The following is a 24018-nucleotide window of genomic DNA, read 5'->3' on the forward strand; positions in this document are numbered from 1 at the left end:
CAGGGTGATGGGGACAGGGTGATGGGCACAGGGTGATGGGCGCAGGGTGATGGGTGCAGGGTGATGGGGACAGGGTGATGGGCACAGGGTGATGGGCGATGGGCACAGGGTGATGGGCACAGGGTGATGGGTGCAGGGTGATGGGCGCAGGGCGATGGGCACAGGGTGATGGGCGCAGGGCGATGGGTGCAGGGTGATGGGCACAGGGTGATGGGCATGGGGCGGTGGGCATGGGGTGGCGGGCACAGGATGGGCACGTAGGAGCCGTGGTGGGGACACCGCCAGAGTCCAGGAGCAGCATCCCTGCAAAATCCACTCTCCCATGGCAGCGGGACGCCCCAAGTCCCCCTTCGGCCAGGAGCAGCGGGGCCGGAGAGGGGCGAGCCCGGGTGCAGGACCTGGGGAGAGCTGTCCCTTCCCCGGTGTCACCTACCACTGCCTTTCTTCCTCCTCATTCTTCTTCCTTGGAACTTAATTCCATCATTCAGGGGAGCTGCCGGCACCAATGGACCCACGTCCCGGGGTTTTGAGTCTCCGGGATGAGCCGGGACGTATCCACGCTGCCGACACGAGACACGGCCCCACAACCCCCCGGTTCCCTTGCGGGCACACGAGTGCTGCCAACAGCATCCCCCCGCCAGCAGCAGTTACAAGCAGAAGGGAATTCGTTATCCATCTCCAAAGCCACCATGGCTGCAAGATCAGGAACCAGCAGGTCATTAATCTTTGGCAGCTTTGGCACCCAGCGCCGGCTCAGGCCACCGTGGAGTGGGTGCCCACGGGGGGTTCACCCCATGGAGGGGGGACCCACGGCATCGGGGCACGGTCCCGGGGAAGGGTTTGCTTTGCGAGGCAGCTGTGATGCACGCGCCCAGCCACAGCCCACCCAAACCCGCAGCCCCCGTGGCTGTGGGCGCGCCTGCTCCAACGGATGGGGACGTCCGCGGACGGGGCCACGGGTGACGAGGAATGGGAGCTCGTCCTCCCGCCGCGGAGCGGAGGAGCCTCTGCGGGGCCGTAACTCCTCACCCTCCATTAAACGTTGTTGTTTAATAGACTTGGAACAAAAATCCTGCTTTTTAGTGACTTACAACCATTTCCCCGCAGCGCGTGGCGGTGATTACCCCGTTCCGGCGGCTCCCCCGCCGCAACGCTCCCCACGCTCGCGTGAGCTCGCACGCGCTCGTCGGGGGGCCACGGGGACCACGTGTGCACGGACACCAGGGACCCCGTCGGAGCCCGTCCTGCCGCAGGGCAGCGGGGGCACCCGCATCCCCCCGGCCCCGGCCCCAGCCCCGTCCCCGCAGGGCCGCTTGCGGGGGCTGTTCCGCTCCCCCCGGCTCTCTCCCGACGGAAAAAGTCCTTCTGCACCCCGCCGGCGGGAGGCACGGACCCAGGGGCTGAGGGTGACAAGCCTCTCCCGGCACCCCGCAGGCAGCTGGGCAGGAAAGGGGAGCAGGGGCGAGCCGGGGCCCTTGGCCGTGCCGTGCCAGGGACCCTCGGGACATCCCCGGCCGAGGCAGGGACCCTCCTCGCGGGCACGGGAACTTGCGGGCTTGAATTTCCCCCGATTCTCACTTCCATCCCCGCAGCCGCATCAGGCGTTCGCCTTCCCCAATGCTTTATTCCCTTCTGATGTGAACCGTCCGTCAGGCGGTGCCCGTGCTGGACCAGGGTGCCGGGTCAGGGTGCCACACCGGCTGCACGGGACCCGCCAGCTCCCTCCGTTCCCGCTCTCCGCCCTGGGGACGCCGGACCCAGACAGGCCGCCCCGCTGGCCCTGAGCCCCTCCTCACCCAGGGGGGGGTCTGGCCCCTCCGGGTGATCGTCCAAATGGGGGGCCCCTGCATGGTTGGGGGTCCCTGGCACGGACCGAGGGGCTCCGGCGCTCATGGCCAGCACGGGGCACGTGGTGTCATGACCCTGGAGCCAGCGCGGGGTGGGAGACCCCCCAAAAGCGGGTGACCCCCCAAAAGCACCTCCAGCATGAGACTTCGGGGCAGAGCTGGAAACTGCGGCCAAGGGGAGGGCATGCGGCCCCCTGTCCCCCCTGTCCCCGCTGTCCCCATTGCACCCGCTGACCCCACTGTCCCCGCTGACCCCAGCCAAGCACTGAAGCATCCACAAACCAGCGCTGCTGAGCACCCCAGCATCCCAAAATGCCGGTCCTGCCCCGCGTGGGGCTCAGCAGGATGGGGACAGGGCGAGAGGGACCGAGGAGCTGCGGGGACAGGGACAGGACGGGGTCCCTCGCCCCCAGGGATTCTCTGCAGAGGTTTGGGGTGGTTTGGGGGTTTTGAGCGTGGCTGAAGCTCTCTCTTGTGGCAAAGCTGCTCCATTACAGCCCTACCCGAACCGCCGAGCCCCAGCATCTCTCGGGGGACCCTGGCTCCGGCCCTGCGCCAGGAGGTGGTGCTCGGGCTCGGGAGGCTGCAACAGCCCGCCCAGGCGGCCGTACTCCTCCTCCGCGGCGGTGCACGGAGGGATCGGGGAGGCCGGGATTGCCCGGTGCTCCCTGCGTGCCCCCCGTTACCCGTGCGGCGGGGGCTGAGACCCCGCCAACTCATCGCGGGAACCGCGATCGCGACCCGGCGCCGTTTGTCCCTCCGCCCGAGCCGTAGCGGCGCTGCCGGGGGCGGGGTTAAGGCCCGGATGCGGAAGTGCGCGCTCACCTCTGGTCTCTGCGCAGAGGCTGCTGCTGTGAGTACGGGGCGGCGGAGGGGGGGGTCCCTGCGGGATCCGCCGCCATCCGCGGCCGTGCGGGGCTGGGCGGCCCCGGGGCGGGCCGGGGGAGCAGAGGGGACGCGGGGCAACCCGATGGTGGGCGGTGGGCGCGGGGCGAGCGCGGGGAGGCCGTTGTGGGGCGGCCGTTGTTGGGCGGTGGGACTGCGCTGACGCCATCTTGGGTTGTTTCTGCCGCAGGTTGGAGCGCTCTGAGCCCGGCCCGGAACCATGGTGAGGAGGGGGGGCCGGGGACGCACAGGCCTGGCGTGGGGCTCGCCCCGTGGGGCTGGGGGCTGTCCTGTCGGCCCGGCAGGGTGGGGGGGTGTCCGCCCCCGGGGGTGGGGGGGGTCCCTGTCCCCGGGCAGGGTGAGGGTGCTGTCAGCGCCCCGCGCTGCGGGGGGTGACGGTGCCGGCCCCCACGTTGGCTTAGGGCAGGGGCACGGTGCTGCTGTCCGAGGAGAGGCTCTGCCTGAGCTGGCTGCGGGGAAGAGAGATGCCCCATGCCCTGGGGCAGCTGCTGCGGGGGGGCTCGGCCGTGGGAGCGGGGGCTCACAGCGATCCCGGGGCGCTCCCAGAAGCCAGTGGGTGAGGAGGGGAGGGAGCTTTCGGCTGTTCTCTGTACGCTGAGTCTCTGCTTTACTTTTCAGCCTCGCAAGATCGAGGAGATTAAAGACTTTCTGCTGACAGCCAGGAGGAAGGACGCAAAGTGTGAGTGCCGAGGCTGCTGTGTGCGACTGCGGGAGGAGCGAGGCGGGGTGCTCCGGTGCAGGAGCTGCTCTTCCCTGCCCGAGCAGGGCTCTGGGGGCCACAGGTCCCCAAGGAGGCTGAGGAGCTCCTTGGCTTGGAAGCGCTGAGGGACACACGGTGCTGAGGTTTCGTCTGGTGACAGCAGCGGTGACGTTCGAAGCGGCTTTTGCTGAGCGTTGCCTGAGGTCGCTGCCTCTGAGCAAAGCCCGGCTGGGCAGAGGGACGCTGTGACGGGTGGGGGCTGTGGTCGGGGGCTGTGGGACCGGGCTTCTCCAGAGGCTGGTGCTCTGACACCCGCTCAGCCGCACTTCTCCCGCTGCTCAGCACCCCAGAGTCTTTTGGCCAAGCCCCAGCTGCCGCTCGCTGGAAACTATTTGCAAATATCCCCCTGTCTCTGACTTGCTGTAGTCTTCGAAAAGCTACAAGATGTCAGACGCTGGGGAGTTCTGTCAGAATGACGAGTGAATCATTCTCAAACTTGAGTTTTCTTTTGTTGCAAATACAAAGACCGTTATAATTGAAACGCTAGAAATGCCTTGTCTCGGTGTTTAACGACGCCTGAAGAGTTTTCCCTCTTCTCTTGCTTATTTGGATCTGGCTGTCACGGGAAAGAGGCGCTTTCATTCTGGAAATGTTTTGTTAGCTCACCAGTGTGGGCGAGAAGGGATAGTTCAACACCGAAACGCTGTTGTAGCTGATGACAGCCCCTGACGGAGCATCCCCGTGCCTTTCCACTTCCTCTGGGTTTTGCAGCAGCTCCTGTAACGCTGAGCTGCGGGGAAGGGGAGGAACCGGCCACGGCTCCGAGCGAGCTGCTTAGATAAAATGGCCTTAGGGGGATAGAGAGGAGAACGGAAGCGCTGGCCGCAGGGTTCAGAAGCCGCATTACGAGCTCCAGCGCAGCTCTTCGGTTGCGGAAGGTGACACGGGTGAGTAACAAGGCCGGTGTGAGCCGTCACGCTCCGTTGAAAATTTGCGGTGCAAGAAATTTTTCACGTCGCTTGTTGTAAACTGCTGCCGCGAAGCAAAACGGCCTCCCAAAATAAAGCTGTTGGCTTCGAGGAACCCGCGCGGCCTCTCCGCGAGGCAACGGGTGAACCCTCTGGCTGGGGCGGTAGCTGTTAGTGACAAGGGGGTAGAAAAAATAACTGAGTTTGGATTTTCTTTAGTGCCGGTGGGCCAGGCAGGGCTGTAATCGTCCTCCCCGCTCGGGTGGGAGGGGAGGAGTTGGGGTGGGGTCGCTGCCGCCCTGCTGACCCCTTCTTTAATCCTGCAGCGGTCAAGATCAAGAAGAACAAGGACAATGTGAAGTTCAAGGTGCGCTGCAGCCGGTACCTGTACACCCTGGTCATCACGGACAAGGAGAAGGCTGAGAAGCTGAAGCAGTCCCTGCCCCCAGGTACCCCTCGGTGGCGGAGGGAAGGGTCCCGTGCTGGGGCAGGGCTGGGCCGGGGGCAGAAGGCAGCCTGGGTCGAGGCGGGCAGCGAGAGCCCCCTCCCCGCGGAGGGGCCCCTGCGGAGCTCCCGCTGTCGCAGCCTCATCCCAGCATGTCCGTGTCGTCCCCCCCCCACCCCGTTCTGGGTCACTGAGGTGTTCGGGCCGTGCGGTTTTGCCGTCCCCGTGCCTGGAACCGCCGCCGCAGTCGGTTCCTTGCCCGGCTAAACGCTGCTGTTGCCCCGCCAGTTCCCCAGTGTCGGCGCTCACGGGGAGCCGCAGGCCCCGAGCACCCTCTCGGTGGCCGTGCCCCCCCAGGCAGGCGGGGGGAGCCGCCCCAGCCCCTTGCAGAGCCGTGATGAGCCGCGGCTGCCCGTCTCCCCTGGGAGACGCCGATCCCCCAGCCGGGTGGGCACGGCAAGGAGCAGAACCTCTCCAACCGTTAAATCTCCTCTTTCTCCTCCCCAGGTTTGGCCGTGAAGGAGCTGAAATGAGCCGTTCCCCCGGGGGTTTCTCCACGTTTGTTACAATAAATAAAAACCTGAACTGTTCCCCCCCCCTCTGTCGCGTTTGTCTTTTCCCAGCGGCACCGGGCTGAGACCTTCGTGTTCTCCCTGCTCCGGGGGGACGGATCCTGCCGGGACCGGCCCAGAGCGGCTCCCCCGGGGGGCCCAGCTCGCCCTTCTGGGGGTTCAGGAGCCGGATTCGGTCCGCGTCCCAGTTAGAGTCACTGGTGGTCCCCGTCTGCGGGGCCCAGCCCCGGGTGAAGGTCCCCGGCGGCGTTAGCCGTGGGCGTGAGGGGGGCGAGGGCTGCCCCGGGTGGGCAGAGGGGCTGAGCGGGCAGATCTGGTGCCCAGTTGGGACTGGTGCGCACTGGGATGAGGCTTCCAGAGCGCTGGGGGGAGGCGGGGTGGCTTCCCCGCGGGCAGGGCGAGGCGCTGCCGCCGCCTGAGGGACCTGGCGAGGACGAGGGGCGCGAAGCCCCGGTGGCCCTGGGCCCCGGAGAGCTTCCGGCCGTCCCGTCCCCAGGGCCGGGGGCACGGCCAGCGCGGCCACGCCACGGGGAACCGGGGGGCTCTGCCGGTGGCACCCGCGCCCCGACTGCGCCAGCGCGGCCCCTGTGGCGGTGACCCTTCCCCACGGCCATGGCTGTGTAGGGGGTGACGGGGAGCGGTGCCCCTATAGCAGGGCGGGGATGGGCAGCGGTGGCCCTATAGCAGGGCAGGGTTAGGGAGCAGTGCCCCTATAGCGGGGAGGGGATGGGCAGCGGTGCCCCTATAGCAGTGAGGATGGGGAGCGGTGCCCCTATAACAGGGCAGGGTTGGGGAGCGGTGCCCCTATAGCGGGGAGGGGATGGGGTGCAGTGCCCCTATAGCGGGGAGGGGATGGGGAGCGGTGCCCCTATAGTGGGGAGGGGATGGGGAGCGGTGCCCCTATAGCAGGGAGGGGATGGGCAGCGGTGCCCCTATAGCAGGGCGGGGATGGGGAGCGGTGCCCCTATAGCGGGGCGGGGATGGGGAGTGGTGCCCCTATAGCAGGGCAGGGTTGGGGAGCAGTGCCCCTATAGCGGGGAGGGGATGGGGAGCGGTGCCCCTATAGCGGGGCGGGGATGGGGAGTGGTGCCCCTATAGCAGTGAGGATGGGGAGCAGTGCCCCTATAGCAGGGCAGGGTTAGGGAGCAGTGCCCCTATAGCGGGGCGGGGATGGGGAGTGGTGCCCCTATAGCAGGGAGGGGATGGGCAGCGGTGCCCCTATAGCAGGGCAGGGTTGGGGAGCAGTGCCCCTATAACAGGGCAGGGTTGGGGAGCGGTGCCCCTATAGCAGGAAGGGGATGGGGAGCGGTGCCCCTATAGCGGGGCGGGGATGGGGAGCGGTGCCCCTATAGCAGGGAGGATGGGGAGCGGTGCCCCTATAGCGGGGAGGGGATGGGGAGCGGTGCCCCTATAGCGGGGAGGGGATGGGGTGCAGTGCCCCTATAGCGGGGAGGGGATGGGCAGCGGTGCCCCTATAGCAGGGAGGGTGGGGTGCGTTCCCCCTATAGGGCAGCACTGAGCTGCGGTGGGGTGCGGGGCACCCAGGACACGGTCCCCGGTCGCGGGGGCGGGGCCGGGGGCGGGGCCGGGGGCGGGGCGGGCCGAGCCCCTCGGCGTGGCGGCGCGGCGCCCCCCGCCATCGGCGGCCGCAGCCCGCCCGGCCCCGCCATGCCGCTCGCCCGGGCCGACTACCTGCCGCCCTGGTGGGCCACCTGGCTGCACGGGCTGCCGCACCGCGGCCTGCGCCTCCAGCCCGTGCCCGCCGCCTTCCGACCGCGGGACCCCGACTACCAGCAGGTACCGGCCCCGGCCCCTTCCCCGCACGGCCCCCCGGGGTGGGGTTGGGGCAGGGGGGGGGGCCCGGAGCCCTCCCCGGGCAGGGGTCCCGCTTGCCGGCGGGGCTCCCCGGCTCCCCGCCCCTTGCCCGCGGCGCGACGGCCCCTTCCATCCGGCGGCGCCCGGCGCCAGCTCTGATCTCACGGCCGCACAAAGCGCCCTTCTTCCCGGGCAGCGCCGGGGGCGCGGGGCCCCCCCCCGCCGGGCCAGCCCGCACCGGCACCGGCACCCCCGGCCTCCCGCTGCCGCGGGGCAGCGCCGGCTCTGCCGGAGCCCCCCCCCGCCGCTCCCCCTCTCCCGGGGGGCGCCAAAAAAAAAAGGCGGGGGGGGGTCACCCCTCGCCTCGGCGCTGCCGGGCCCTCGGCGGTGCCGCGCCCCCGGCTCCTGGCCCCCGCTGCGCCCCCCCCCCCCGCCCCCCCCCCCCCCGGCGTCCCAGGGCACGGACCGCCGTGACCCCGAAATGAGGGGGGGGACAGCGCCGGTGCCCCACCACCCCTCGGAGGGGCCGCTGCACCCCGGGCTCCGCAGCCCGACGGCCCCGCGCGGGGATGCGGATGGGGATGGGGATGGGGATGCTTCCTCTTTCCCCGTGTGACCGTCCCGTGGGGCGCTGGACGTGGCCGCATCCTGCCTGCCGCCGGGCGCTCTGCCGCACGTGACGGCCGCTGGTGCGGGCGCTGACTGTCTCCTCTCTCCTTCCCAGTCGCTGCTTTTCCTGGGCTTGGTGGCCGCCGTCTGCCTCGGCCTCAACCTCCTCTTCCTCACCGTCTACCTGATCTGCCTGTGCTGCTGCAAGAGGGACCAGGAGCCCGAGACCAAGCGGCCCCACTCCTGCTGTGTCACCTGGATGGCCGTCACCGCCGGGCTCATCTGCTGGTGAGGACAGGGACGGGGACCCGTCCCCGTGGCTCCCCGACTCATGGCTCTGGCCATGAGACGCGTTAATTAGATGTGTGCAATTAAATATGGTCCATCCCTGCCTCCTTCCGTGCGGCCGCTGATACCGGGGCAGCCCCGGGGACCGGCCGCGGGCCAGCCCTGTCCCTGTCCCTGCCACGGCCGTGCCACCTTCCTGGGTAATCCCGGGCGGGAGCAGGGCCGGGTCGCTAATCCCAGCCCGGAGCAGATGGCGGGCAGCAGCGTGACCCAGCTGGCAGGTCCCGTGCGCACCCGGCCTTAATTGCGACCGGAGCAATTTGGCGAGGGGACGCTTCTTCACCCGGCAGCGCTCTGGTGGCTTTCCAAGCCCGTCTCGGTTTTTGGCAGCCCGTGGCTGGGAGGACCCCCCGCCAGCTGGCCCCCGTGCCCCCCGGCAGGCCTGGCCTGGCGGGGGACGGGATGGGACACGGGGCCCTTTCGCTGCCCAGCCACGACCCGCTCGCCAGACAAAGGGGCTGGTTTTGCCGGGGCGGAGCGAGATGGCTGCCTGCGAGCGTTGTACGGAGCAGGGAAATGGCACTAACGAGCTTGGCGTGCTCCCCCGGGACCCCCCGGGTCCCCCCTCTCCTCCAGCCTCGGGGCGCCCGCCGGCAGGCTATCCTTCTGCAGCTCCCCGGGGGCTTTGAAACCCCCCCGACAGCCGCGCCGAGCCTGTTTGCAGCCTAATCACGGCGAACGGGCCGGCGTCTGTCGGTTTTATCGGTGTTTGCCGCGGGGAGGGAGGGAGGGAGGGAGGGAGCACCGCGTGCACCAGCTGCCTGCGGGCACGTGCCTGGCCAGGGCAGGGGCACGTCCCTCCTCGGAGCTGGCCCCGACCGCCAGCCCGGCTTCGCCCTCTGGCACACCAGGTGCCGGGGAGCGCCGAAGCAGCTGCGGTGAGCTCGCCACGGGGCCTGGAGCGGCCGTGGCACGGTCCCCAGCCTGCCACCCGCCTTCCCTCCTGGGGCTGAGCCCAGGAGCGGGTTTAATCGGGAGCAGCGTCGCTTCCAGCAGATTGCCCGCATCTGCTTGGCCCGGCCCCGCCGCCCTCAGTCTCTTGGGGTTCGGCAAGAGGAGCTTCAAACCCGCCGCGTCCGGCCGTGGAGCAGCTCCGGGCTCGCGTGCCCCCAGGCCCCGCGGGCGCTGGCAGGAAGCGGGTCCCCATCTCGATGCTGTCCCTGTCCCATCTGCTTTGGATCTGCCCTGCCGTGGGGGGGTGGGGGGGAGTCCCCCGAAACCGGGATGCTCTGGGGAGTGTCCCCTGTCCAGCTGATGTCCCCACATCCTCCCCGTCCCCAAGGCAAGGCACCCAAGTCGGGGCGAGTGTTTCCCTCCCCTCTAATTGGGGGTCCCCTCTCTGCCCACAGCGCGGCCGTCGGCATCGGCTTCTATGGGAACAGCGAGACCAACGACGGGGTGTACCAGCTGCTCTACGCCCTGGACCACGCCAACCACACCCTGACCGGCATCGACTCGCTGGTAGGGCCGCGGGGCAGGGTCCCCCCATCCAACCCCCTCCATGTCCCCCAGGGTCGCATGGATGCTCCGTCCTGGGTTTGGGTAAAGCACTGGGGAGGGAGGCATCCAGCTGAAGGGACCCGGACGTCCTGCGCTGCTGGCCGAGCCCTGCCTGCTCCGGCCGAGCCCCCGGGGCGGCCGAGCCGCACCGAGCGTGGGAGGGTGACGTCACCCGCCAGAATGGGGCCTTTGTGGCCGGGAAGGGGTGGGGGGGGGGCCGTGGCGCGGCCGTCCCAGGGGATGGATCCGGCTCAAGCGCAGGGGGTCGATGTGGGGCTGCTCTCCCAGAGGGTCGGCATCCCGCAGACGGGGCGAACGGCTCCTCCGGGCGCGGGGCTGACGGCGGGGAAGCCCCCAGCGCCGTCCCGGTGTGGCCGACCGTCCCGCCGTCCCCAGGTGGCGGGCACCACGCTGCAGATGCAGGTGGGCCTGGAGCAGCACCTGGCACGGCTGAACGAGCTCCTGGCCTCACGGGGGGACTACCTGCAGACCCTCAAGTTCATGCAGCAGTTGGCCGGCAGCATCGTCCTGCAGCTCTCGCGGCTGCCCGTCTGGCAGGGCGCCAGCGCCGACCTCACCGCGCTGGCCGGCCACGTCGCCTACGTCGAGTACTACCGGTGAGCGCGGCCACGGCGCTGGGCTGCCGGAGCGTCTCCCGGCGGGGCTGGGAAGGCGGGGGCGCGTGACGGAGCCTTTCTCTGCACCCAGGTGGTTGGCTTATCTCCTCTTCTTCATCCTCGTCCTCACCGTCTGCCTCCTGGCCTGCCTGGGGCTGGCCAAGCGCTCCCGCTGCCTCCTCACCACGTGAGTACCCCGTGGCCGGGCTCGGCGGCGCCAGAGCCGCCGGTGGGGCAGAGCCGGACCCCGCGGCACGCTCACCCCTCTCCCCGCAGGATGCTGTGCTGCGGGCTGCTGACGCTCATCCTCAGCTGGGCCTCCATGGCCGTGGACACGGCGGCGGCGGTGGTGAGCGGGGCCGTGAGGGGAGGGGTGGTACCGGCTGTGCCGGGGCAGAGCCGAGGGCTGCGGGCACCCGTCCTGTCCTTCCCAGCCCCGACGATGTCCCTCTCGTCCCCACAGGGTACCAGCGACTTCTGCGTGGCCCCAGACAAGTTCATCATGAACCAGACGGAGAGCGACATCCGCGCGGGTGAGAGCCGGAGCACAGGACCCCGGTGCTCCCCAAAACCTACCTGGGGGTCCGTGCTCTGCGCCTGCGCTGCTCTCCGCGCCCCGGGGTGCTCACACCGACGTCTCCCGTTTGCTTTGCAGAGGTGGTTCACTATTACCTCTACTGTGACCAGAGCCTGAGCAACCCCTTCCAGCAGGTACGGGGGAGCCGGCACCCCACTTTGTGCCGCCTGCGGCGGGGGGGTGGCCCCGGGCAGCTCCGTGACCGCTCCCCGCTCCCCCCCTCGCAGGTTCTCACCGTCTTCCAGCGCTCGCTCACCACCATGCAGATCCAGATCCAGGGCCTGATACAGTTTGCGCTGCCCCTCTTCCCTACGGCTGAGGTATGGGGTGGGGGGAGCCGGGGCCCCGTGCCCCCCCTCTGCTCCCCGTCCTGCCCGCCGCTGCCCTGACGCCCCCCGCCTTCTCCCACAGAAAGACCTTCTGGGGGTCCAGCAGCTCCTCAACTCCTCAGAGACCAGCCTGCACCAGCTCACGGCCATGCTGGACTGCCGGGGGCTGCACAAGGTGAGGGAGGGGCCGGCACAGGGCTGTGCAGCTCCCGGGGTCGCCCCCCCGCCGCCGCCAGCCCTGCCCCGTCCCGTCTCCTGCCGCAGGACTACCTGGACGCCCTGATCGGCATCTGCTACGACGGGGTGGAGGGTTTGCTTTACCTGGTCCTCTTCTCCCTGCTGGTGGCCGCCTCTTTCTCCACCATCATCTGCGCCACGCCGCGCGCCTGGAAGCACTTCGCCGGCCGGTGGGTCCGCCCGCGGCCCCCGCCCACGCGGCCGCCCTGCCTTCACCGGGGGGCACGGGGCTGCGCGCGTGGCACGAGCTGGGCGCGGGGGGGGGGGGAACTGCCTTTGGGGCCGGGGGGGTGAGCGCTGGCACCTCGTCCCCGCAGGGACCGGGACTACGATGACATGGACGAGGAAGACCCCTTCAACCCGCAGGCGCGTCGCATCGCCACCCACAACCCAGCCCGGGGGCAGCTCCGCAGCTTCTGCAGCTACAGCAGCAGCCTGGGCAGCCAGAGCAGCCTGCACCCCCCGGCGCAGACCATCTCCAACGCCCCCGTCTCCGAGTACATGTGAGACCCCCTTCCTCGGAGGCGCTGACCCTTCGGGTCCCCCCACCTCGGGGACGGAGCGTCACCCCACGATGGGGGTCTCGCCGTGCCCCCGCTCTGACGGGCTCCCCCGCTCCAGGAACCAAGCCGTGCTCTTCGGTGGAAACCCGCGCTACGAGAACGTCCCCCTGATCGGCAGAGGCTCTCCTCCTCCCACGGTACGGTGGACGGCCGAGGCCAAGTCCTTCTTGTGATGCCCCGCGGGCTGGGGGGGGGGGGGGGGGGGTTAGCTGGGTGGCGAGAAGCCCCTCTGCTTCGCTGGAAAGCCGCTCGCCCAGGGCACCGACGAGGTCTGCCGGGGTGGGGACGGGGACGGGTGAGCTTGGTCCCCTCCTCCTGCCCTTGCAGAGGACGTGCCCTATCTGCGAGCGCGTCCCTCCTGCCCGTCTCGCTAACCCAGTTCCCGGCCGGCCCGTGGAGGCTGCGGGGAGAGGTCACCAACCACATGCTCGGAGGAGACCAAAATAGTCTTCCCTTCAGCTGCTCTTCTCTGTCTGCTTTATTTCTTATTTATTCTGACTTTCAAAGGACGCTTCCCACAGTCACCAGTGCACGTTTACATTTCCCCGCTGTTTGTTTAAACCCACCCTGTCTGTTAACGCCTGCTTTTTTCTTTTTTTTTTTTTTTTTGTTTGGTTTGGTTTTTTTTTTTTTTTGCATCAATTATTTTGGAGCTAAGTTACCCAACAAGAGTAAGTTCAGCCGCTTCCTTCTCCCTCCTCGTCCTGGGGCAGCAGCTGGGTTCCCATCCTCCTTCCCCTCCTCGGTGCCTCCCTCCATCCCCTTTCCCGTGGGACTGGTTTGCTTTCGGGAGGAGCACGGAGGGCTCGGGAGGGACGGGGCCGCATTTTGTCCCCAGCCCAGGTACAAGAGGATTTGCAGCTGCCGTGCGTTGGGAGTGGAAATGGTCCCCATCTCCGTCCCCTTCTCGGCGCAGTTTTTCCCCCTCCTTTTCTGACAGCATTTAAGCTGCTTCGATGCCTCCATCCGAAGCAGCAATGCCCCCCCCCCGCCCCCCGGCTCGCTCCTCGCGGGCACGGCAGTGGCACCGCGGCAGGGCCGGGGACACGGCTCCGGGCACGCTGCCGTGGCAGGGACACCGCGCTCGCTTCTTCCAGGGAAGATTTTTGCCATCAGGTGAAAGCGTGGAGCCACGTCAGTGCAGGAGGCTGTAATCCGATTGCACAGACCTGGCAGCTGGCGAGCCTCTTCCCCGGGGGGGATGAACGGGGGGGGATTAATTTGAGCACTTCTCCTCGCCCTGAATGGACTAATTTAACCAGGATTCAGATCCCCGAGGAAGGACTTTCACGGTCCAAAATAACAAACTCGGAATAATCTTTCTTAATGCCTGGCCAGGGTGTCCCTCCCTCCTGCAAAATGCTGGAGAAATTTAATTCTGCAGCGTTGGTGGGGCGAGGGGGGCTGGAGGTTTTGGCCTCTGCCCTGGGCTCGCTGCTACCCCCTTCCCGGTGCGGCGGGGGGACCTTGCCCTGGCCGGTCCTTGCAACCGGCACCCGGTGAGTCCCGGCACACCGGGGTAAGGTTGGTGCGCGGACAGGGAAGATCAGGGGGCAAAACCCAGCTCAGCTGCCGCAGAGACCCGGCCCCGAGTCTGGATGCTCCCATGTGTCAATGCTAAACCCATCCTGCTCCACCGCCGTGCCAGCCAAAGCCGGTGCCGCTGTCCCCATGCCGGCACAGGGAGGGGAGCTCAAGCCTGTGGCTGGCATCCCGGTGTGAGCCCCTCGGGATCGGATGCATCCAGACTCAGTGGTTGGGGCTGAATTTGCTGCCAGGCTGGAGTCGGGAAGGTGGAGGACGAACCTGGCCGATGTCCCGGCAGCACGGGAAGGGGCAAAGCAGAGCCTGAGGCACTTGAAGCGTTTTGGCTGGGGGGGGTCTCTTCTCTTCCAGCCCTCGAAGAGGCTGGGACCAGGGCCTGGCCCCCTTACCCACGGCAGCCTGGCAGATTAATTGGGGATTAATGCAAATGGGAAGCAATCTTCCCTCTCCATCCTCAGGCTTTCTCTGGCGGCTCAGCCGCACGTGGCAGCGCAGGGTTGGGTTGGACGTGGCTGGCGGGGGCTCAGCGGGGCGCGCCGTGGGTTGGGGGGCGCGCTGACCCCCATGTCCTCTCCCCACAGTACTCCCCGAGCATGCGAGCCACCTACCTGTCCGTCACCGATGAGCACGTCCGGCACCACAGCACCGACTTCCCAGCCTAACGCCCTCGCCCCGAGCAGCTCGCGGGAGGAGAAAACGCCACCGGCGTTTCTGTAACGGAAACCAAAGACACCTGGAAAAGACGCGGTGGGAAGCCCGCCGGCGGCAGCCGGAGGACGAGCCCCGGCGGTGGGGAGCCCCCCGCCCCCTGCGTGCTCTGCGCACCCTCCTCTCCCCCTCAGCAGCGTCTGCTCCCTCTCAAGTCTTCCTGCCTTACGGCTGACAGCGACTCCGGGGCCGGACACCAGCCACCATGGCCGGGCTCCTGGTGCGCCGGGAAGACCGGAGGTGCTTCACGCCCCTGGGTCAGCTTCTCCTTTCCCTTCCCGTCTGCACCAGCTCGGGGACGTTTTATGCCACGGAAGGGAGCCTTCTCCAGCTCCCTGTGCCTGGAGCGCGCAGCCTGGGACCACGGGCTGCCCCCAGCACCAGCCCCTCGGGGAGGGGTCGGGGACAGCGGCTCCTTCGCTCCTGTAGCAATGCAGTACCAACCACTAGTGATCCCGGCCCCTTCCTGGTGCCCACGGCGGCTGTGCCACCCCCCAACGGTGACACCGGCTGCTCCCCTCTGCCACGTTCCTGCTCGCAGGGGCAGAGCCAGCTCCCCGTGCCCCCCCATCGCTGCCCTCCCCAGGTTCAAGGGCTGTAGAATTAGGGATGTTTTGGCCTTGCTGGTTTTCCTTTGCTTTGCTTCTGGGTTTTAGGAGTTCTCCGCAGGGCAGAGGTGCGGTTCGACTCGCTGCCTCTGTCCCAGCGTGGATTTACTGCAGTGCATGTTGGTAGCAGGTTTTTGGCTGGTTTGTAGGCTCTTTTTGGCGATTCGGCTCCCCGGGGCAGGCAGGCCGGCAGCGTGGCTGGGGCAGGCTCCCCTCCTTCTGCAGGACAGCCCTGGGGTAACCACGAATCCCCTGGAAAAGGGTTAGGGGCTACTCAGGCGTCTCTGGGGCAGGATGCGGTCACGGGGAGGGGAGGGCATGTTCCTGCCGCCCTGCCTGGCTTGCCTGCAATTGCCAGGGCTTCAGGCTAAGCGAGGGTGCAGCTCTGGGGGCCGAGGAGTCGGGGGAACCAGCATGAGCTGAACCGGATCCTTTGTGGCTGCCCATTTTGGCATGGGCTGCCCCAGGAACCTCGGGAGGACGCGAGCAAAGGCCCCTTGCCCACGGCAGCCCCTCGCTCACCATGGGCAGGGAGAGCCCCTGCTCCGTCCCACCGACTGGGGACGGACCCCGATCCCCCAGCCCAAAGGGTGCGGACAGGGTGATGGCCGTTTTCCTGCCCGTAACCGCGTTCAGCACCGCGGCGGTGGCTTAGCCGGGGCTGGGTTTGCTCCAGGGCTCTTCCTCACTGCGAAGGCTGTACCCGTGCCGTGGGACGGCAAAGGCTTTCCCTGGCTCATCGCAATTAGCAGCCGCCTCCTGTGCTGCTGGTGGTGGTTATCCATCCCTTCCTTCCTCCCTGCTTTGGCTAACAGTGCTGCAGCCGGGCAGACCCCCGGGGGGGCCGGGCTGTCCCCCTCGGGCGAGCCGGGGGGTCTTACTTGATAGCAGTGACTCACTGTGTCTTTTAAAGATAACTTGTACGTACCCTTTGGTCCCCTAACGCTGTCCGTCTGTGTTACGTGTGACTAGCATTACTTGCTGTTGGAAACTTCCAGGGGATTTTTATTTTTTTGGGGGAGGCTTTTAATGTTTCGATGTAACGGTACTGATAGAAGAGCTGTTTTTAAACGCATGTGAACTAACCTCATTAGGACTCCGTCTAGGACCTGGAGTCCGGCCTGATTTGTATGTGCCCTTTGGGGAAAAGACAATAAACACTTGTACTAAACTTACCTCTTCCTTGCGGGTTTCTCCGGGCTGCCCTGCATCTGCCACCGCTTTCCCTGCCACCCCCGCGCAGGTTGCTCTGCCCATCCCGCTGCGCCGGCTCTGCCGCGCCGGGACTCTTCGTGGCCAGCGCAAAGGCCTCGCTGCAAACGCCGATCCCAGCATTTCTTTGCCGTTAAAGCTGTTTTTAATTGGGCTTAAATCCTGTGCCTGCAGCTCGGGCTGGTTTTGGCAGTGGCGGGGGGCGGCTGGAGCGGTTTCGGGTGCGTCAGTGCTGGGGAGCCGGGGGGGGACACGGGCTTTGGAGGCGCAGCACGCGCAGAAGCGTGTTCTTGGGGCGAAGGGAGAACCGGCCGCTGCTGGGGCTGGAAGGCGACCGCAGGGCCCCGGGGAAGGGTGTCAAGAGCTGCGCCTCGTGCTCCTTTCCCAGCCGTCCTCACGTTGGAGCGAGCGTGGGTGCGTGGGGAGCCGTGCCGTCGCCCGGTGCCAGCCCCCGGGCTGCCGGCGGGCACCGAGCCGGGGCGGCCCCAGGCCTCTGGGGCCCTGCAGCAATGGCGGGGGGCTGCGGCCCCGGGGGACAACGCCTGCTGGCTGCAGGGACCTTGCGGCACCCACAGGCAGCTCCCCCAGGAACCTGGCCTGCTGCCGCAGAGACCGCAGCCTTCCCCCCGGCCGAGGGCTGCGGCAGGAGGGGCCGGGGGCAGCAGGGAGGGCGGCCCCGCCGTGGGCTGGAGGGCCCGGAGGGCCCAGGCCGCGGCCCGCTCCCCGCGCACAGAGCTGGGGCCCGGCCTGCCTTCCACCCGCCACGGTCGGGCCGGGGGCTGGAGCCGCCCCGCTTCAGGGAGCCGCAGCCGCCCGCCGCGCCCTGCGCTAATTGCACCGCCCTCGTTAGCCGGGTTGTGCCCTCCCAACATGGCGGCGAGCAGCGACCGTCACGTGACACCACCGCCGTGCCCTCCCCAAGATGGCGGGTGTCGTCACGTGATCGCCCGCCGGCGTTGCCGGGCAACGGCAGACGCGGCCCGCCGAGCGCCTCCCGGTGAGGCCGCGCTGGGGGAGGCCAGGCCCCACCGGAGGCCGGGGTCCTCGGGAGCAGGGCGGGGGTGTCCCCTGCCGCGGCGGGCCCTCTCCGAGCCCCCCGATCCCTTTCGGGGCCCCCCCCTAGGGCTGGGGTCCGTAGGGGCGCCCACCACCCCCTTGCGGAGCCGCCATGGAGATCATCTACGTGTACACGCGGAAGCGCAGCGAGTTCGGCCGGCCCTGCAGCTTCTCCGACCAGCCGGCCAAGGTCAACGCGGACATCCCCCCCGACCCCAGCATGGCCAGCGGCTTCATCCTGAGGAACCCCGTGGACAGCTACGTCCAGCACACCAGCGACATGTCGGAGCACGAGGTGAGGGCTGCCCGCCGGCCCTCCAGGGCCTCCCAGGCTGCCGCTCTGCAGGGCAGCGCCGTACGAAGGGGGAAGGTTGTGTTTTGTAACCGTTGGGCTCCATCTCTTGCTCCGTTTTCTCCGTGCCACCCCCCCCAGGTCAACACCGAGCGGGTGGAGGTGGAATCCCGGGGTGTCAACCACGTAGAGGGCGGCTGGCCCAAAGACATCAACCCGCAGGAGGTGGAACAAACCATCCGCTTCAGGAAGAAAGTGGAGAAAGATGAAAACTATGTCAACACCATCACGCACCTCGGCACCGTAAGGCCCTGCCCGTGTCCCCTCCTCGCCTCCCGCTCCCAGAGCCCCCTTGCCCGCCCGCTGCCGGTTCCCTCGCCCAGGCAGCTCCCCAGAGGCACGGCCTCTGCCTGCGCTCTCCCCGCAGCTGATGGAGCACTGCGTCAAGCAGAACAATGCCATCAACATCTACGAGGAGTACTTTGGCGAGGAGGAGATGGCAGAGGTGGAAGATGAGCCCCCCTCCGCAAAAACCATCAATGTCATCAGGTAGCACAACCAGCCGGGCTCAGCAGGCTCTCCAGATCCACAGCGGGCTACTGCGTATTAAACCGCCTTTGGAGACAAAGGAGGTGGAAAACCCCGCGGCTTTAGGGTAGCGCTGGATCAGTTCATGGATGGAGAGACCTGCTGCAGCCCCCCTGCTCCATAACTCCGTCTGTTCCTCCCCTCCCTGCCCTCCGCCCTGCCCAGGCACTTTGGAGATAGGTACCACGGTCCAAGGGCGGACGCAGCTCTGAGCATCTTCTAACAGTGCTTTAGACGGGATTTATTTTATTTTTTTGTTGGTGCCTCAAAGATTATTTTCAAATGTCAGAGGCCGGTAGGTCATTTCTAGAAGTCAGATCCAGTAACCTAATTGGATTCTTAGAAACGTATAACTGGAAAGACTTTATTAAATCATCAACTCTTCTCCCCCCGCCCAACCCCCAAGAGAATCATTTCCTGCACTCAGTGCTCCGCGGCTGCAGCTTGTTTTAATTGCAACTCCCACAGTTTCCTTTGGGAGACAGTCATCCCCGGGCGTGACAGAGCTGTGAGCAACCTAACATCTTTCTTTGATGTCCTGTCATCAAAAAGGGATCCAAACGTAACCAAGAGGACGGCCACGCATCTCTCCTGGCACCCCGACACATGCAAAAAACTGGCAGTGGCTTATTCCAGCCTGGAGTTCCAGCAAAACGTGAAAGACATGAGCTTCGACTCATACATCTGGGATCTCGGTAAGGGGAAGGGAAAGCTCACCAGTCAGTAATGCTGCCGCTGCGGAAGCACTTTGTGTCTTCAAAAGAGTGTAAAGAAGCCTCACAGTGCTCTGGAGGGGGTGAACAGGGCTTCGGTTTCTGCTTTGCCCACAGATCAATGCAGAGAAAGGGAGAAATGGGGCCTGAAAGCTGGCCAACAGGTGGAAAATAACCACTAAAATCCCACTACATGACTTGATGAGCTGGAGCGCCTGTGACCACAACAGGCAGCTGAGCCGCACTCCTCTCATGTGGTTCTTGTCTTTATGTGGTTCACTTGTGCTTGGTTAAGAAAGAAAGGCAGCACGAGCCCAGGCTGAGAATTGCCCTCTTCTGTCAAAGACTCTCTAAGACCTGTTGTATTTTGGAGTGAAAAACACAAAGAGGAGGGGTCGGGGTACCGGGGGTTGGGATACCGGGGGTCTGTCCCCAGGCTGGCAGGTGAGGACAGGTCAGCTCCCTTCCCTGGCTAAGGCGAGGCATCCTGGTGCCATGGCCACCTCATCCAGCATGGCCGGGCAAGCACCGGCGTGGCAGGGAGCCAGGCGTGGAGGAGCGGGGTGCGGCATCGGGAGGCTGGTTTAGAGGCGGGGGTGCTCACCCTCCGGACCGCCTTTGCTCTTTGCTCTTTTCTCATCCCTTCTTGGCAGAAAACCCCAACAAGCCGGAGCTCGTTCTCAAGCCGTCATCCCCTCTCGTGAGCCTGGAATACAACCCCAAAGACTCGCACGTCCTGGTGGGAGGATGCTACAACGGGCAGATGGGTAAGGAAGATGGATTAGGCGTGAGGCCGTGCTAACGAGGGCCTGGCTTCATTTCAATTCAGCGAGAGCCTGGTTCCAGCACTGCTACACTCACAAAGGACGTAATGTCCCCAGTGCTGTGGCTGGGAACATCCTGAGCACGGCCCGAAGCCCTGGGGCTTGGCGTGGGGAGGACAGGCGTGTGCTCACCTTAGCGGGTACCAGGGGAGGGGAGGACGCCGTGACTGGGAGCCCTTTGCAGGCACTCGGGGCAGTGAGGCGGCTGTGGCCACGGCGAGAGCCCGGCAGGGACTGCTGGGTCAGATGGCCGAACAGCACGCGTGCTGGCCTCCCGCCTTGCCCGCGGCCCCGTGTCTTCGCATGGCAAAAGCCCAGGAGAGTTGCCGTCGTTTCGTGCTCTGAATTGTTCTTGTGCTGTTGTTTCAAGTGCTCGGAAAAGGGCCCCTCTTTGCCAGCTTCATTTACGGCTCTCTCACTTACTTGGCCACGCGAGCCCTTTGATTTAATTGCACTCATTTTGATGTTTTCCTTGCCATTTGCAGCAGCGATCAGACCTGACAGGGCATGCATTACGGGGCTGTTACTGCACGCTCCGCAGGTGATGGACGGGAGGGATCTCACCCCGTCCTTCGCGGCGCTCCCCAGGCGCGTGGCACGGGCCCAGCGAAGCGCACTCCGTCACATCCAATTGCCTAATTAGAAGTGAGCAAGAGGGAGTGCGTGCGGCTCGGTGCCACCGCGGCCCAGCTGCCTAACCTTTGCTGAACTGCAGCCGGTCCTGCGCCGTGGCTTGCCCTCCGCCGTGTGTCAGAGGCAGAGATAGGGAAGGACGGCTGCTGCTGGCTGCGGGGGACCTGCCTTCGTTAGCCAGCGCCCTTCGGGCACGTAGGAGGGGAGCACAGCCGGGGCCAGGTCACACAGGCTGGTTTTTAGCAGCGTTGAGCGTAAGAGCCGCTGTTTGGAGTTGACAGGGGGCTGGGGGCTGCTTAGACCATGTCTGGTCCTGCTGCAGCCTCTTGTGCAGAGGAGGGGGGAGCTGGGGGGATTTATTGTCTCTGGGGATTGTAGTGCATCTGCCAGAGAGAGATGATCGCTGAAGAAATGCTGCGGCTATTTAGTGTGTTGCCACCATCTAGCTCGGCGTTTGCAGAAGGTGCAAATTGCGTTACCGCTCAGAGCGGGCATCCCTGCGAGCGATCACAGCAGCAGGCTCCCAGCCTGCGGGGCACGTGTAGGGCTCTTCTGGGGCTGGGAAGTGTGGGGGGAGCAGCCGGTGAGGTTTGCTCCCCGTTGCGGCTCGGGCAGTGGGGCGGCATCTCCTCGGGAAACACGTGGCAAGCAAAGGAGCCAGGCACAGGAGCTGGTGCAGATCTTGACAGTTCCTTTTCCTTCCCAGCTTACTGGGACACCAGGAAAGGGGGGCTGCCCGTGGAGGTGTCCACCGTGGAGGTCAGCCACAGGGACCCCGTGTACGGAGCCATCTGGCTGCAGTCCAAAACGGGCACCGAGTGCTTCTCAGCCTCCACCGACGGGCAGGTAAAGGGCAGGGGCAGGGAAAGGTGCCAGGCACTCACACAGGGGCCGCGCTGGCAGGCGCCGACAGCCCAGAAGAGCTTCCCCTGCCGGCTCTGCCCCTCGCCAGCCACGGCAGCACGGGAGCCAGGCTCCCAGGCTGGCAGCACGGGCTGGCACAGGGCGCTCGGCTCCCCAGCACGCGCGGCTGAGCCGGGAGCGGTCCCTGCCCTGCAGCCCCCTCCCGCTGCTTGTCCCGTGCAGGTCCTGTGGTGGGACATCCGCAAGCTGTCCGAGCCCACCGAGACGCTGGTCTTGGACATCACCCGGAAAGGGCTCCTGGAGAACGCTCTGGGTGCCGTCACGCTGGAGTTTGAGCCCACCATGGTGAGTCTCCCCGCCCTGCCGTCAGGATCACCCTGCCTGCACACAACCAGTGTCCTCACCTGGGCAGGAGTGTGAGCCGAGCCGAACCGAGACAAACCCCCACGGGCAGGGCTCCAGGGGCACGGCACAAGCGTCTGATGCCCAGAGTGACCCGGAGCACCGTGCTGCAGCTTGCAGCACGTTCTCACCCATCTTTAAGAATTAGGAGTTGATGTTCTCCCAAAACACAGGGTCTCTAAATCCCCCAGATCACGGCGGGTCCCGGGGCTCCCTTCTCCCCAGGCGCCAGCCACAGCAGGCTCCCCCCTGCTCAGACAGCAAAGCCCTTTTCTGCCCCACTGCTCCCGGCACCGAGGGGTCCCCGGCCTGCTGACGGCTGCTCTCTCCTGCTCCCACCCTCAGCCCACCAAGTTCATGGTGGGCACAGAGCAGGGTATCGTCATCGCCTGCAACCGCAAGGCCAAGACACCCCCTGAAAAAATCACCGGCACCTACAGCGGCCACCACGGACCTGTCTACGCGCTGGCCAGGAACCCTTTCTACCCCAAAATCTTCCTGACGGTCGGCGACTGGACTGCTCGAATCTGGTCGGAGGAGACCAAGGAATCATCAATTATGTGGACCAAGTAGGTGTCAGTGTGTGTTTGCCCTGCAAAAAACATCTTCTTTTTTGTGGAAGAGCATGTTCAGGGCAGCTGACCAGCAGGGTCTGGTCTGCTCGGGTCAGGCAGGAGGCGGTGGGACCGTCACCAAGGCAGAGCGGTGCCAGCGTGGCCGAGGGCACTGGAATGGAGAGTGCCCAGGCCTGGGCTCTTGGCTGAAGGCGCTGCGCAGGCAGCAGCCACGGGGCCAGGGGGACGGAGGCCACAAGCCCATCCCCGCTGCGTCGGGTCTGCCGGCAGGTACCACCTCTCCTACCTGACGGACGGGTGCTGGAGCACCGTGAGGCCGGCCGTCTTCTTCACCACCCGATCGGACGGGACCCTGGACGTCTGGGACTTCCTCTTCAAGCAGAACGACCCCTCCCTCAGCCTGAAGGTTGGGTCCCCAGCGGCTCTGGGTCCCTCGCCCCGGGAGGGGAGCGGGGGCTGCCCCCGGCCAGCGCCGGCAGCGGGGTGCTTGGCAGACCTGCCCTGCCCCGCACAGAGCAGGCAGAGCCAGGGGACAGGGTCCCGTCCTGCCCGCGCGGAGCTCGGGACAAGCTCCACCGAGCAGCAGCCGTCCCCTCGGCCCTGGGCTGTGCCTAGAGCCCAGAGTGCCCAAAAATTTGCACGTGGGCTCCTGGTGTTGGCAAGCGTGTGGATTTGCCTCCGTCAGCTCGTCCTGCCTGACTTCCCCCGTGGGGCATCGCGTCGGGGCTAAGTGCCACCACCCGCCTGTCCTCCCTCCCCAGGTCTGCGACGAGCCCCTCTCCAGCCTGCGCCTGCAGGACAACGGGTGCGTTGTTGGCTGCGGCTCCAAGCTGGGCACCGTCACCCTGCTGGAAATCTCCTCCGGGCTCTGCACCCTCCAGAAGAACGAGAAGACCCTGGCCACTGCTGTACGTGTGCTTTGGGCCGCGGAGCTGCTGCGCCAGGTCACGGCGAAGCCCTCGGCACGTCGCTGACCCCATGCACAGCAGCTCCGCCAGCACTGCCAGCGAGCCCTGCGCCGCCCCTGTGCAGAGCACGCTGTCCCGTGGGGTCCCCTGCTCGACCCTGCACCCCTCAGCCCCCGCCCCCCCACCCTAGATGTTCGAGCGGGAGACGAAGCGGGAGAAGATCCTGGAGGCTCGGCACCGGGAGCTGCGGTTGAAGGAGCGTGCCAGGTCGGAGTGCCAGGAGACGGAGGTGGAGGAGGAGCCGGCGGAGAGTCCCCACGAGGTGCTCGACCGTGCCCGCAGGGAGTTCTTCGAGGTTATCGAAGCGGAGCTGCAGAGGAGGGCGCAGGCAGAGACCCCGCGCCTGCGTGGCAAGGTACTGGGGACGGGACGAACCGACAACCGCAGCAGGGACTCCCTGCCGTGGGGCAGGGGACGTGGGTCAGCCTCTGCCTTTCAGTTTAAAGACCGTGCGGGAGAGGAGGCGGCTGCGCAGGGGGAAGAGAGCCAGCTGCCCAAGGACAAGGAAGAGGAGGAGGAGGAGGAGAAGGATGCTGCCAAGGTCAGTGCACTCCAGTTCTGCGTTGCTTTCCCCCTCCGTGCCAGGGTCGCTGCTCCGTGGCTCACGGGGGAAGGAGGCTGCCGTCCCTGAGCCGGGCAGAGCTCGTGGGGTCTCTGCCTCCGTGGGGTCTCTGCCTCCGTGGGGTGGCGAGCAGAGGGCCCTGCACAGCTCCCTGACCCCCCGCCTGCTCCCTCTGCAGGAGCCGTAGCCGAGACTGGACCGGTGGGTCACACAGAAACCCTCACCTTGGTCACAGATGCTCCCTGGCCCTTTGCCCTCCTGATTTTTTTTTTCTTCGGGGTGAATAAACAGGAGCTTTCCACGTCACGTTTCCTGTTTTGTCACAGCAGGGTTGAGCAGAGGGTGGGAAAGTCGCGTCCTCTCGCTCTTCATCTCCCCGCCTCGGGCCAGGCCACGGATCAAAGCCGGCTGCTGACCACGGCGGAGCGCCCGCGG

The 24018-nt window shown here is 66.6% G+C and overlaps 3 protein-coding genes across 5 annotated transcripts in view; all 3 read left to right on the forward strand.

Annotated features, from left to right (window-relative positions):
* The window catches only part of RPL38 (ribosomal protein L38), a 250828-nt gene extending 245372 nt beyond the window's left edge, over positions 1–5456 (forward strand). Inside the window, exons 1-5 of one of the 2 annotated variants that reach the window (XM_075518763.1) lie at positions 2584–2700; positions 2923–2955; positions 3372–3432; positions 4748–4870; positions 5374–5456. In XM_075518763.1, the coding sequence (XP_075374878.1) occupies positions 2953–2955; positions 3372–3432; positions 4748–4870; positions 5374–5399 (213 nt within the window). In that variant the 5' untranslated portion in view covers positions 2584–2700; positions 2923–2952 and the 3' untranslated portion in view covers positions 5400–5456. Of the gene's footprint in view, positions 1–2583; positions 2701–2922; positions 2956–3371; positions 3433–4747; positions 4871–5373 lie in introns of those variants that run through there. The other variant, XM_075518764.1, reaches the window with a different exon arrangement.
* A 1576-nt stretch (positions 5457–7032) lies between these two features.
* Positions 7033–16082, forward strand: TTYH2 (tweety family member 2). Its single transcript, XM_075518863.1, has 14 exons — positions 7033–7235; positions 7978–8150; positions 9560–9671; positions 10107–10327; positions 10419–10514; positions 10604–10676; positions 10791–10860; positions 10983–11038; positions 11132–11224; positions 11316–11408; positions 11498–11640; positions 11788–11973; positions 12092–12170; positions 14160–16082. The coding sequence occupies exons 1-14, from the start codon at positions 7107–7109 to the stop codon at positions 14238–14240; spliced, it is 1605 nt and encodes a 534-aa protein (XP_075374978.1). The 5' UTR covers positions 7033–7106; the 3' UTR covers positions 14241–16082.
* A 1167-nt stretch (positions 16083–17249) lies between these two features.
* Positions 17250–23885, forward strand: DNAI2 (dynein axonemal intermediate chain 2). Of its 2 annotated transcripts, none has more exons than XM_075518734.1 (13): positions 17250–17457; positions 17596–17757; positions 17882–18003; positions 18595–18737; positions 19409–19522; positions 20919–21058; positions 21299–21421; positions 21824–22047; positions 22324–22459; positions 22815–22961; positions 23152–23376; positions 23447–23562; positions 23762–23885. In XM_075518734.1, exons 1-13 carry the CDS (start codon positions 17275–17277, stop codon positions 23868–23870), a joined length of 1944 nt encoding a protein of 647 aa, XP_075374849.1. In that variant the 5' UTR covers positions 17250–17274; the 3' UTR covers positions 23871–23885. The 2 variants fall into 2 exon arrangements, with proteins under 2 accessions (XP_075374849.1, XP_075374851.1); XM_075518736.1 differs by having other exon boundaries at positions 23461–23562.
* The last annotated feature ends 133 nt before the right edge of the window (positions 23886–24018 follow it).

The sequence above is a fragment of the Mycteria americana genome, chromosome 16, assembly GCF_035582795.1.
Source record: "Mycteria americana isolate JAX WOST 10 ecotype Jacksonville Zoo and Gardens chromosome 16, USCA_MyAme_1.0, whole genome shotgun sequence".
NCBI lineage: Eukaryota > Metazoa > Chordata > Aves > Ciconiiformes > Ciconiidae > Mycteria > Mycteria americana.

What these genes read in the sequence shown, in the direction of transcription:
- TTYH2 (XM_075518863.1), top strand. Translation starts at nt 7,107, where the DNA reads ATGCCGCTCGCCCGGGCCGACTACCTGCCGCCCTGGTGGGCCACCTGG. An exon ending in GCCTACGTCGAGTACTACCG is followed by an intron (nt 10,328 to 10,418) that starts GTGAGCGCGGCC and finishes CTCTGCACCCAG; the next exon opens with GTGGTTGGCTTATCTCCTCT. An exon ending in CCCTCTTCCCTACGGCTGAG is followed by an intron (nt 11,225 to 11,315) that starts GTATGGGGTGGG and finishes CTTCTCCCACAG; the next exon opens with AAAGACCTTCTGGGGGTCCA.
- DNAI2 (XM_075518734.1), top strand. Translation starts at nt 17,275, where the DNA reads ATGGAGATCATCTACGTGTACACGCGGAAGCGCAGCGAGTTCGGCCGG. An exon ending in AGAAGACCCTGGCCACTGCT is followed by an intron (nt 22,962 to 23,151) that starts GTACGTGTGCTT and finishes CCCCCACCCTAG; the next exon opens with ATGTTCGAGCGGGAGACGAA. An exon ending in AGGAGAAGGATGCTGCCAAG is followed by an intron (nt 23,563 to 23,761) that starts GTCAGTGCACTC and finishes CTCCCTCTGCAG; the next exon opens with GAGCCGTAGCCGAGACTGGA.